The 13049-nt window shown below is 40.0% G+C and overlaps 1 protein-coding gene across 1 annotated transcript in view; it reads right to left on the bottom strand.

The window, feature by feature from the left end:
• Positions 1–2622, bottom strand: part of GFPT2 (glutamine-fructose-6-phosphate transaminase 2) — a 53487-nt gene extending 50865 nt beyond the window's left edge. The window contains exon 1 of the mRNA XM_003756910.4: positions 2175–2622. Coding sequence (XP_003756958.1) covers positions 2175–2181 — 7 coding nt within the window. The 5' untranslated portion in view covers positions 2182–2622. The remainder of the gene's footprint in view (positions 1–2174) is intronic.
• Positions 2623–13049: the final 10427 nt, after the last annotated feature.

Here is a 13049-nt window from a genome sequence, read left to right as displayed (position 1 = left end):
AGAAAAGGCTTTTCTCTACAGGAGGTCTGTTTATTTTGTAAAAGACAAATGACAGAGAGGTACTTCCTGAAGCTTTTGTTGAGGGGCCCAGGACTTTAAATTGTCTAGTAGACCTATTGAGACATGCTGATTCTCAAAGGCCCTAAAGTAAAACATAAAGAGCACTGGTCACAAGAGCCAGATTTTAATGCCCTTGAACTAGCTGTATTACCTTAAGGTTCCCCAAACTACAAGTCTCATTTTTTTCCTATGTATATTCTAATAGTAAGATTTTTAAGGACCCTTTAATCCTACCAATTCTCTTAAATCTAAAAAAGCGAATGCCATCAGTGATTTTATTCCTTCAAATCCATTTTTAACATGAATAGTTGGGAATGTGCAGCCATTATATATAAAGTCTCTTTTTCTCCTTCACTAAACCCAATTCTTGTAAATACAGAAATGCCCACACAAGTTACAGTGAAAGGTCTCAGTGAGAGACCTTTATTTAAAAAGTTTGACCTGGTATTTAGCCACATTTTGTTGGTTTTGAGTAACTTTATACCACTTTAGAAAAAAAAAAAAAGACACAGTGACCTTTTGTCCCAGCTGGACTTATCCTGTTCCTATTCTCCAGAGGGTCCTACTGGCTGCAGATATACCAGGAGGAAGTCTAAAGGGATTACAGATGTGTGCATGTTCACAGCTCAGCCACTAGAAACTTTCCCTCTTTCAGTCTCCATGATACTACACTATTAATTCTGAGGAAGGCAAATTTCTGTGCCTTCACCTGAAGGGAATTACTGTCCTCCTTGACTCACACAAAATCTCTATTAAAAGGAAACAGCTTCCCCCACCCCCATCATATTTCCTGTTTAGCAATATTTTAATAGCATGCTCTGTTTAGCAATATGTTAATAATATGAAAAGCTACTATTTCAAGTTTGGATTATAAAACAAGAATTGAACTTCTAAATATTTGTCCAAAATCAGCCTCTCTCCTTTAAAAAAAAAAAAAAAAGGAATCAGGGATTCCCATTATCCTTTTGAAGGCAAGGGAAAGTAGAGGGAGAAAAAGTAGGAGAAAGGAGAAGAAAAAGGAGGAGGAAAGTGACAGCATAAGGGAGCTGTTCAGTTAACACCTCTGGAATTGGGGGTGGGGGAAAGGTGAGGCAAGAGTGTATTTCTAACGCTTGGGTTTCCCAGACGAGGGGGATGGGCAGGTCCATTCACTGCTCCTACTATACAGGATAAGGAGTGAGTTATGTCTTTCTAGATTCAGGAATACGTGAGCAGAGGAGAAGGAAAATCACGGCTGGATCCGAGCAACTCTGAGTAAGGGGGTGTGGAGAGTAAGGGAGGGTTCGCCCATTTTGAGAGGCTTGGTGAGGACATATTGGAAAACCTTCTTAATAAACAGGCCTGGGTTGGTAGGGAAAAGAGAAGATTCTAGGAGTATCTCCTTTATTAGTAACAGGACTTGAGGTGAAAGAAGTATTATTGGAGGGGTAGACCTCTGCTAAGCAGGGCAAGACTTTTGAGGGGGGGCACTTTTAACTAGATAAGACCTATATGTTCGGCGGGAGTGGTCATAGAAGGTCCAAACATGGAGCGAGCCAAAGCCCTTTGCAGGGAGAGTCGAACATTCTCCTCTTGGGGTAGGGGTAACAAGTCTCCTTTGTTGGTGGGTTTGACATAGTCCTTTATTGGGGGCGGGAGTGGGGAAATGCTACTGGATGGGTGGACATACTACAGGGAGGGAATATTTTGCTAGGAAGGACAGATTTTCTCCTATATTGGGGGATCAGATCCCTGTTTTGGGGATATTCCTCTCTATTGAGGGGTGGTCTCCTCTGTTGGGTGGGGTAGATTTTTTCTCTGCGAAGGACGTGGAAAGACGTTTCTGTTTGGAGGAAGACAGATCCCTCTGTCTAGGGATAGGAAACACCTCTATTGTGGGGCTCGGGGCTCCCTTTCTTTCCAAGACCAGGACAGGTTAGAGCTCCGCCTTTAGGCAGATCCTGATGCGCCGGAGTCAGTGGGCAGATCTCAAAGCTCCGGAATCAGCGGCGCGATCCTGCCTGGGGCGGTATCTAGGACTGAGACCGGTTGGATGGGGCCGAGTTAGGCTAGTGGACATCAGGGGCGGAGGCAACGGCTATAGCCGCGGCTCTATCCGCTTTCGTCTCACTCACCGCACATCTTGTCAGCTCCGGCTCTGCCTCGCCTAGTGTCGTGTCTTTTGCGGGCTGCTGTGCGGCTGGCGCGTCCACTGTCAGACTATCGGCTCTGCTCTGCTCGGCTCGCCTTTGCTCCGCTCCGCTCGGCTCGGCTCAGCTCAGCTCAGCTTAGCCTAATTGAGCTCAGTTTAGCTCAGCTCAGTTTAGCTCAGCTCAGTTTAATAAAGCTCAGCTCAGTTTAATAAAGCTCAGCTCTGCTCAGCTCTGCTCAGCTCTGCTCCGACGCTTCTCGTCCTCCCTCCTAGCATTACTTCGACTCCCTCACAGCGTCCCGCGCCCGCCCCGAAGCACGCCTCTTATGTGCTGCGGGCCAGCCAGTGGAGTTGGGGAGGGGGGTGGTAGGGGAGGTGGATTGGGGAGAGAAGGCTCTGAGCAGAGGCTGCACTTCCTTTCCCGGCTCCTCATTGGTTGTAGGTTGTCTTGGGAACGGTAGAAGGGTGGGAGGAAATATTCCCCAGGGGAAGGGGAAGGGGGTGGGGTGGGGGGCGATGAAGAATAGAAGAATAAGAAGGGTACGAGAGAGTCAGCAACTAAAATGGGAGTGAGAGGAAAAGATAAGGACTAGAAGGAGACAGACAGGAGAGGAAAGAAGGGAAGGAGACAAAAGGAGGGGAGAAGGAAGAAAACGAAAGAAAGGGAGAAAAGGGAAGAAAAGGAGAAGGGAGAGGAGCGGGAACTCTGAGTCTAGTGGGTGGCGTCTGCACTGGCGGCGTTGCGTCGTTGAGTGGACAGCAGATGGCCTGACGGCTGTGTGGGGGTGGGGGGCGGCGGCCGCTGTCAGGAAGTGGGACCTGAGAAGGCATTTATGAAATGTCTGGGAATTAGGCGCAAACCGTATCTGGGGAGGGAGGCTAGGAGCAGCACCCTGGGCACCTTCAGAAAGCTAGCCCATCCGAGGGGAATGCTGAGCTAGCTTGGGAGGCATTCCCACTTACCTGCTGGACAAGTAGGGGCAATGGGCCGGACGGGGAGAGGGAAGGGTCACCTTGACAACTTTGACTACCTTCCCTAGGTGCACATCATCGCTATGGTGGCGAATTTCCTTTCTCTAAGCATCTTATGATTTTTTCATAAACACATTATTTAGCATTTTTCTCTGGGATTCGAAAGGAGCAGCACTATGTACATATCCAATATTGGGGTGAGAAGGAGAATAAATTCCTCACCCTGGGAAAATATTCCTTAGCTTCTGGCTGCAGCAATCCACTGGGCGTTATCTATCGCACCCCTCTACAGCCCCCGCACATGACTCAGTTCGAAGGCCGGCAATGAAGCTAGGAACTTCCTTCAGCCCTTCCCTCCATGGCTTGTATTCCAGACAAGGCAGGGCTAAAGAAAGGAAGATTTGTTTACTATGGCTATCTTTCTCTAACTCCACCCCTCTTTCCCCCCTCTTTTTAGTTGTCTTCTTCATATGCGGGACACCAAACCTGCAAGGAGCCTTAGAAATCATCTAATCTGACCTAATCAATTTACAGATGTGTAATCACTTTCACAAAAGGAAGGGACAAAGTCACAGACTGAATTAGTGAAAGAACATAAGATTCTGGATTCTCACTGCAGTTTTCCATTGCATGTATACCACATTCATTCTACATTCTTCTTCGGTATATCAACAGATCTGAATGGAACTTCTCTGGGGAGACTGAATCTAAGAATGCTTTGTGGTGCCTGGGGGTTACTCTTATGATCTTCCCCAGGATGCTGTCCTGGGAATGGTTCTGAAATTCTGTGGTTATCTAAACTCTGTGAGGCATTAGTGCTTAAGAGAATATTTGATATAGTAGATGCCTTCAGTGCCTTCAATTATTATCTCTACCAATTCAATTACATTCAATAAACTTTTATTAAGCACTAAAATTGTATATAGTTCTGATCCTAAAGAAATTTACATTCTACTTGAGGAGATTCAACTATACTAACTTAAGTACAAAGTTATTTAAGGATGGAAGGGAGAGCAGCAATACACTAGATTAGAAAAGGCTTGATGGTAGGAAGTGACACTCGGGCTGAGCATTGAAGAAAGCTAGAAAGTGTAAGAGACAGAGATAAGGAGGGAATTCATTTCAGATATGGGACACTGCCTCTGCAGACACATGAAGGGAGATGATGGCATGTCATGTTTTAGGAACAGCTAATTTGGCTAGAACATAAAATTCATGAAGGATAACCATATGAAATAAGTCTAGAAAGTTAAATGAGAATCAGATTATAAAGGACTTCATAGTCCAGGCTGAGGAATTCATGGTTTTACCTTAGGTAATAGGGAGTCATTGAAAATAGCACATCCTAACTCCTGAACTTTTTCCTGAGCTCCAGACTTACAACCCTTTACTAGAATGTGGGATATCTAACTGGTGAGCAGATCCCAAATGAACTCATCATTTTCCTCCTTCCCCTAAAATTATCTTTCTACTCAGCTTTCCTAATCTTTGTTACAAGAAGAAGCTCTCTGTGAAGAAAGGGAGAAAGTGACATTAAGAAATGAGGCAATGTAGTCATTAAAATAAGTAATTTTTTAAAAAGTTTGGGGGCTTTTTGAGGGGGTTTTCCAAGAATTTGGTTTGAACTTGTGGAACAGGCAGAGGGCATCACTTAGTACTGCATGCATAAGTATGGGGCTTTCTTTCTTTGGATCAATAAGGCTCATTTTTGGGCTAAAATCCTTGTGACCCCCCAAAAAAACCCAGCCCCTGAATGCTGAAGTTATAGGTGCCACCAATCTTAGCTGAACTTCAAGAAACAGTGACATCCTAAGAAGCAAAATTTTCTAGCCAGGATGTGTGTAGAATCATCAGTATTGGAGTTCTAACTAATCTTAGTTCAGCTGTCAGAATTCTACCTCTCCTATCAGTAGGCTAGTCTCTACTGTGCTATTCAAATAACTCTTCTCTGGTTAGTCTGGCCTGTGAGGCTGTATCTACAGCTGCTCACTCCTTTGCCTTATCTGCCTGAGGTAGAGTACTCAAAGGAGACTATATCTGAAGAACAAACACAGGATTTACAGAATGGGATTTCCCAGGGTTATCCTTGTCAGCCCACAGCTTGTATGTAGCAATCTATCTATGAAGATAACCACTGGAGGTCAAGTCAAATCAACAAGCATTTATTAAACCTTTATTATATGCCAGGCACTAGGCATACAAATACAAGCAAAAAGAAAGTCTTTCACATATGCAAAAATGTTTATAGCAGCCCTTTTCACAGTGGCAAGAAACTGGAAACTGAGTGGATGGATGCCCATCAGTTGGAGAATGGCCAAATAAATTGTGGTGTATGAATGTTATGGAATATTATTGTTCTGTAAGAAATGATCAGCAGGATGATTTTGGAGAAGCCTGGAGAGACTTACATGAACTGATGCAAAGTGAAATGAGCATGTACATGGCAACAACAAGCTTATACAATGATCAGTTCTGATGGACATGACTCCAACAATGAGATGATTGATGCCAGTTTCAATGATGTTGTGATGAAGACAGCCAGAGAGAGGCCTGTGGGAACTGATTGTGGATCACAACATAACATTCTTACTCTTTTTGTTGTTCGCTTGCATTTTGTTTTCTTACTCATTTTCTTTCCTTTTTGATCTGATTTTTCTTTTCAGCAAGAGAATTGTATAAATGTTTACACATATTGGATTTAATCTATATTTTGACATGTATAACATATATTGGATTGCTTGCTATCTAGGGAAAGGGGTCAGGGGAAGAAGGGGAAAATCTGAAACACAAGGCTGTGCAAGGGTCAATGCTGAAAAATTATCCATGCATATGTTTTGAAAATAAAACGTTTTTAAAATAAAAATAAAAAAGAGAAGGCAAGACATATGATATCTATAATATGATACATGTAATGTAATAAAAATATATTTCTACATTAGCTTTTTAAAATACTATTAAAAAAAAAAGTCCCTGCCCTCAAGGAGCTTAACAGTTTAAAGGGGAAAGATTGTGCAAAAAAGAAGATTGAAAAAAACTAGCATGGAGTGGGGTGAGAGATTACATCACAGAAGCCCAAGCCCTAGGCAGACCCATAGGCTGTCAATTTACCCTGGCAGTTCTGTGGAAGACAGGAAAAGGTCTGAGAAGCATAGAGAATGCTGATTCCAGAAGAAAGTAGGAGGTATAACAGTTCAGTGTTTAGAGTACTTAGTTTTTAGGTAATATTCTTCTGGTTTTTCTAGCAACCAGACCCAAACACAAAGCAAATCCAATTCCCACAGACACAAGAATGCCAGCCACCGCCTCCTTTTACCCCACTGGTAGAAGAGTCACAAAGAAATAAAGGGGAAATCCTGTTTCAATTATGTGATCATTTGGTGCCAAAAAATTGTTATTAAGAATAATTTCCCTCAGGGTTTAATGTAGGCCAGATACTTCTCAATGGGAGATCCAGAACCTTTTCCAGAAATGAATCTAAAGTAGTTTCCCCAGCCACCTGGAGGTTTTCATGAACATAAATTCATTATGAATCAGCAGCAAGAGAGAGCTGCTAAAAATGCTCATGGACTATTAGGTGCTCACATTAACTGTATACAGAAGAGAGGTAAATCTTGCTGTGTTCTGCCTCAGTCAGATCAAACCTGAGAAATATAAGCTTAGCTTCAGATGCTGTATTTTAAGAATAACACTTAAAACTAGAAAACCAGGAAAGATTTATCCTAGAGAACATTAAGAGCAGACATAAGGCTATGAACCCTGTCTTCCAATGATTGAAGGACTCTCAAGTGGAAGAGGGATTAGATTTAGTCTGCTCTGTCCTAGAGGATAAAGCTAGGAGTGATGTGGGGGAGGGAGAAGGAATAAGAGAGGTACATTTTTAGCTCAACATAAGGAAGAGCTTTCAAACAATTAGAAGGCCCCCAAATGGAATGGACTGTCAGAGGGAGATTAAAAGCCCGTCCCCTTCTCCCCACTGGAAGTGTTCCAGCAGCTGCAGCATGACTACCTGTCAAGGCTGCAGTGGAGGGAATTATAACAGAGGGGGTTTGGACCAAATGACCTTTACTGTTCCTCTTCAATCTGAGATTTTATGATTTTGAAAACAAAATAGGTAGCAGGGTTCAGAAACTTCAAGGATGGGGGTTAAAGGAGGTGGGTAATAGTGGAGCAGAGAGAAAGAACAAGGGGCATAGGCAGTTAGTTCCCCAGTGCCCCAACCTTTTCAGCACTTTTTTTTTTATGCATTGTCTTTCCACAGTAGATTGAAAATTCCACGAGGGCTTCCTTTCTTTTGCTTGTATTTGTATACCCAGTGTTTAGCACAGTGCCTGTCATATACTAAATGCTTGTTGACATATGAATTAGACCCCCTAAGGTGGACATAAATTCAGTCCAATCTTTGACGCTTCCTCTGAGACTTCAGGAAAGTCACTTTGCACCCTGGGCCTCACTTTTTTCATATAAGTGAATATTGGACTTGATGATGACCTTTGAGGTCCCCTTCAGCTCTAGAGCAATAGTTCTTTGATAGAGTATTTATCACAGCATGATTTTATGACCCGATTCAAAAAAGCATTTTTTAAAGCTCCATGCAGTACTAGACACTAAGAATACAGTTCCTGTCCTCAAGGAATTTATAGTCTATTGCCTTTTTCTTGTTACTCACAGGCATTTATTTTCTTGTTTGTTGGGTCTCTTACTTGGGCCTTTCCTCTTAAAGTGCTATATGGAGAACTTGATTATGGAACCTATAATAAAACTGGAAAATAGAGTTAAGTAGAGAGAAGCTAAGAAAGGAAAAAAAGCCCAGGAGAGATATAAAGGTTTCCAGAGGAAGATCAGGTCATGACAAATTAAAACCAGAGGTCAGTGACTCACATCCAGCATGCCTCTAGGTATTTCAAGAGCTATGCCTAATTTTTCTAAACAAAATCCATTTTTAATTCTCTTAACTTGTACATAATTGATTAAATACAGAATGCAAGTCAATGTCCAAAACCAGAAAGCACCTATTATTAAGTTTGATAATTAGGGCCATGTTTGTTCTTCTTTTTACAACTGTGACCTTGTTTTGTAAATAATCTTTCTGGTGCCTGCCAGTGAGAAATGTTGTGCTTGAAGTTCTGGAGGCCCTGCATGCATCACTATACTACAAAGCAAAGTATGGTAAAGTACAGAAAAGTAATTGTAAGATTATGTAGAGATTCAGGGAAACAAAGAATCTTATCTTGTGAGGAATATTTTTGAGGAGACTAACAACACTTTCTATATCTTTCAGAGGTAGGCAGGATTTCAGCTCTAACCCTAATTTAATGACATAGGAGGGGGTGGAGAGAAGGGGAATGGCATTCCAAACAGAAGGAGCAACAGGAGCTTTTCCAGATTCAGAAGTCAGATGTGATCTTTACCACTTTGGATACCCCTTCATAACTCAAATTTATGGCCTTTTCACACTCTGCCTTGCCCTATAATTATTTGTTTGTATGACTTTTCCACTCTGGGAACCATTTGAAGGCAAACGACTATACCTCATTCCCTCATCTATGTTTTCTCCACAAGTATCATAAAATATCATTTAAATAAATGAATAAGCCAAACAGTAGCTTCTAAGACTCTTGGCAAACGGCCTCTAAGTAGGTACACTTTGGCTCATGTCTTTATATATTTAATTGAAATCTCATTTTTGTTACAGTTTCTGATCACACCCAGAACACACCAAAGTGATTCATTCACAGAAAGCATTAGAGTAAAAACTAAGATATGTATTTCTTTCTTTAATATTAATGCTCATTATCTTATCTATTTCTACTATACATCCAATTTCAAGTATAAAATCATACCAACTAATTCCATGGTTCAAAGCCAAACTATATGGAATCAAAAAAAGAAACATTTGTCCTGTCTTCCTTGATGCTGTATTCACCTAGGTATCATTGTTCTATTCTTTGAAGTCCAATGGACTTTGATTTATTGTATTGATCTTAAAGCATTAATCCCATTCCATTTACTTATCTGTATGTCCATTGGAATGATGTTCCTCTTGCTTTCCTGTTATATGAATTCTACTTCTTCTTCAAGGGGAGATAGGTGGCAGAGTTGATAAAATGCTGAGCTTGAAGTCAGGAAGACTCATTTTCCGAAGTTCAAATCTCAGACACTTATGAGCTCTGTGACTCTGGCACATCACTTAATCCAGTTTGCCTCAGTTTCCTCATCCGTAAAATGAGTTGGAGAAGGAAATGGCAATATCTTTGCCAAGAAAACTATGAAATAGGATCATGAAGAGCTGGACATGATTGTAATGAATGAATAACAATTCATTCTTCAAGGCCATTCTGTACATATGTATGCATGTCTCCACTAAAGTTGGTGTAGGTGGTGGTGGCAGATGGGAAGGGAACCAGTTAGTACAACTTAGTTGATGTAATCACAGAAGGTAAGGGGCAGATAACAGAGAGATGATGTGCTAAAGTATTACATGCAGTGTAAAAATGTATCTACCCTCTGTTATCTCTATGAAGTATGAATGTTTCCTTAATAGGATTAGGGAGATTGTGGCCATATGTCTCTTGTGGTCCTTAAAAGAGAGTACTGAATCAGCCTAGACAGGCAGCAGTATTTTGAAATGTAGCCCATTAGTCTCTACCAGAAGAAAACAAAGATGTAGGATGGAATTTCTCTCTCCTCCATCTGCATAAGCCATGGTGTCTTGCAGTAGAACTCCCTCAACACTCCAGCTCACTAAAATTGCCCCATTGCCTCACCAGAGTGAAAATTGCTCTGACTTTTCTGAGACTCTGACAGTAAATCACAAGTTCTAAGAGGTGCTCCCAAGTTGCAAAGGCTTCAGACTTGGGCCTGATTATGAACTGCATGTAAGAATGTTGTCCAAAGACCAGTCTAAATTTGGAGTGGTTCATTGCCATGTTGGCTGCAGGATACTTACATTTTCAGCCAAAACAACTCTAATGGAAACATCTACTTAAGACATAGAGTCCATGCAATTTGCTTCAATGGGGAGATGACATTTCCACTGGCAACATAACACAGATCCTTGAAGCATTGACATATTCATGTCTTATCCTCCTTAATTGAGTATGAACTCCTATAGGGCTAGATTGGTAACTTATTTATCTCTGTTTCTCTTACACTGTCTAGATGGCGTAAGAATGGCAAATATTATGAAATGCAAATAACAATTTCAATTGGTGATCTTCATCCCAAGTTTTGTCTTAGTCATGTAATATATAATCTCAAATCTTGATAGCTAACCACCTCTTCTTTTTTGAAATTCTCTTTCCCATGGCTTTTATGACACTTTACTCTCTTGGTTTTCTTCCTCTCTGATATCACTCCTGAACTATGTTTTTCTTTTTTTGACCCTACCTGTGCTTAGCTCTCATTATACCCATATGATCCCAAACCCTGTTCCTTTTTAACTCAAGAGATTCCATGATTCAAACGAATACTTCTTGTGTGTAAAACCTTTTGTCTAATATCAGCTTATGGACAATTAAGATACTGAATCTATCTTCAAAGATCCTACAATCTCCCTGCTGTCTCTTGATGTAGCCATCCTTGCTAAGGAGGATAAGACATGAATATGTCAATGCTTCAAGGATCTGTGTTATGTTGCCAGTGGATATGTCATCTCCCCACTGAAGCAAGTTGAAAGAACTCTATGTCTTAAGTAGATGTTTCCATTAGAGTTGTTTTGGCTGAAAATGTAAGTATCCTGCAGCCAACATGACAATGAACCACTCCAAATTTAGGCTAGTCCTTGGACAACATTCTTTTTTAATTTATTTTTTAACCTTATGTATCATTTCACATAGAATTTTTTTTAATTATTAAAACTTTTTATTTACAAAGCATAAGCATGGGTAATTTTTCCAACACTGGCCCTTGCATAACCTTTTGTTCCAAATTTTCCCCTCCTTCCTTCCCTTCCCTCCCCTAGCTGGCAGGTAGTCCAATACATGTTAAATATGTTGAATTACATGTTAGATCTTGGACAACATTCTTACATGCAGTTCATAATCTGTTGATCTTTCATATGTTAGAATGTGGCTCCTCTCTCTTCTCTGATAAGATAATCTTACATATAAAGGTTCAACTAATATTCCTCCACTTGCAATAATCTTCTCTCATAAAAGAAAACTTAGTCTTTCTTTTAGTTCTTTTAATATCTTGAGCAGATTAATGTACTGATCAGGTTTTCTATTATTACTCATTGTCAATATATGACCAACCCTTTTTCTAGTGTATATGTCTCTGATGTCTTTAATATGTATGAGAAATCATTAGTAATAATGATTTAGCTTACTTAAACCACCACATAATTTTGCATTGTTATTGTAATTTTGATCCTTTTGAGATTATGATATTCTATAATGTGTAACCATAGAGCATCACCAGAAAAACATTGTATTCAAGAACTTTAGTATCAAACAATTGGGATTATTGAAAACAATATACAGTTTTTTACACATTTAAGAAATGTGATCTATCCTGATCCTTTCCTATTTAATTTTGGTTCTGCCTCATTAGCTATTTACATGTGTGCATGTATTGCTTTGTTGTTGCTCATATAGATTTTGTATATCTATGTGGTTCTAGAAGTGGCTTGAAGGGAGGCAAGAATAGACTCTAGTATCTCTTTCCACCCACTTTACTCTTAAAGGGAAACTTTGATTCCTCCCAAAATTGGAGATAGGAAGTTGAAGCCAAAGGTTGGCCATTCTTCTCTCTTCAGAGAAAGTGATTATCAGTCTAGAATTATATCTTTCTGTTCCCTTAAATATTGTTAGTTTAGGGGTAATTTTGGAATCAATTAATCTTCTATCACTATTTATTCATGGGAAAAGAGGGCCTAAGTTTTATATTCAAGACTTGATCCTCTTCCCACAAATTGTTTTTTTCACAATAAAGATAGGTAAATAGAAAGCAAACATGTTTGTTCAAGTAGATAGCAAACAGAAATCAGAGAAAGTATACATAAGAGAATAGATACTAAACAGGAAAAGTGAAGGAACTTTCCTATTAAGAGTAAAATAATTTGAGTCAATCAAGAAAGTGTGCTGTATCTCACCCAGAGAGGAAATTCTCTAAAGTGTAACAAGCTGGGGATGGGGACATGATGGCTGTGAGCTCCTCTCATGTCAACAGCTTTCTAGAGTTTTTCTCTCTCTTCAGTAATCTGAAGAAAGGTTTCAGTCTTTTATCTTTCCTCTTGAAGCTGGAAGTCAGAGGGACTCAGAAAGATCTCTTCTCTTTAGCTCTCACTGGTTCCACTGGCCCCTCATATAGTCATGAGGAATTGAGTAATCATTCTCCACTAATGAAGAAAGAGGCCCAAACATTGTTTCCCTTTGAGCCAAGAAATACATATATGTATTTATTTCTGTATGTTTGTGTATATATCATACATGCATATATTACATATATAGACTCTGTGCTCATACTCCCAATTCTCACCTTTTCTCTCCACTTCTACAATGGTAAGATGATTTCCAACTTTGACTTATTTTCCCCTAAGAACTCCAAAGGTAGCTCCAAGGACTTGGTTGTCTAGTTTTATACCCCACAAGTTCCTTTTTAGTGTATTCTTCCCTCCAAATATCTTTATCAATTAATATTTTCCCAATAACATATATGATTATTATTCTAATATAATTTTGACCAATTGATCTCTCTTCTTATCAGCAATCAATTATTAACATCAATTAGCTTTTACAAAGGTAAGAAGATAAAGTAATACCTCAATGCTATGAAGCTAAGAGCCCAGTCTCCATTACTATTTTGAATTCTGGGGAGGATAGAATCAAACAAGGTACTGTCTATTAACATCTCTCCTCCTCTCCTCTCCTTTCCTCTCTCTCCTGCT

This window comes from Sarcophilus harrisii, chromosome 2 (assembly GCF_902635505.1).
Source record: "Sarcophilus harrisii chromosome 2, mSarHar1.11, whole genome shotgun sequence".
NCBI lineage: Eukaryota > Metazoa > Chordata > Mammalia > Dasyuromorphia > Dasyuridae > Sarcophilus > Sarcophilus harrisii.
Note: the sequence above shows the minus strand (reverse complement) of the source record. Positions and strands in the feature narration are given on the sequence as shown.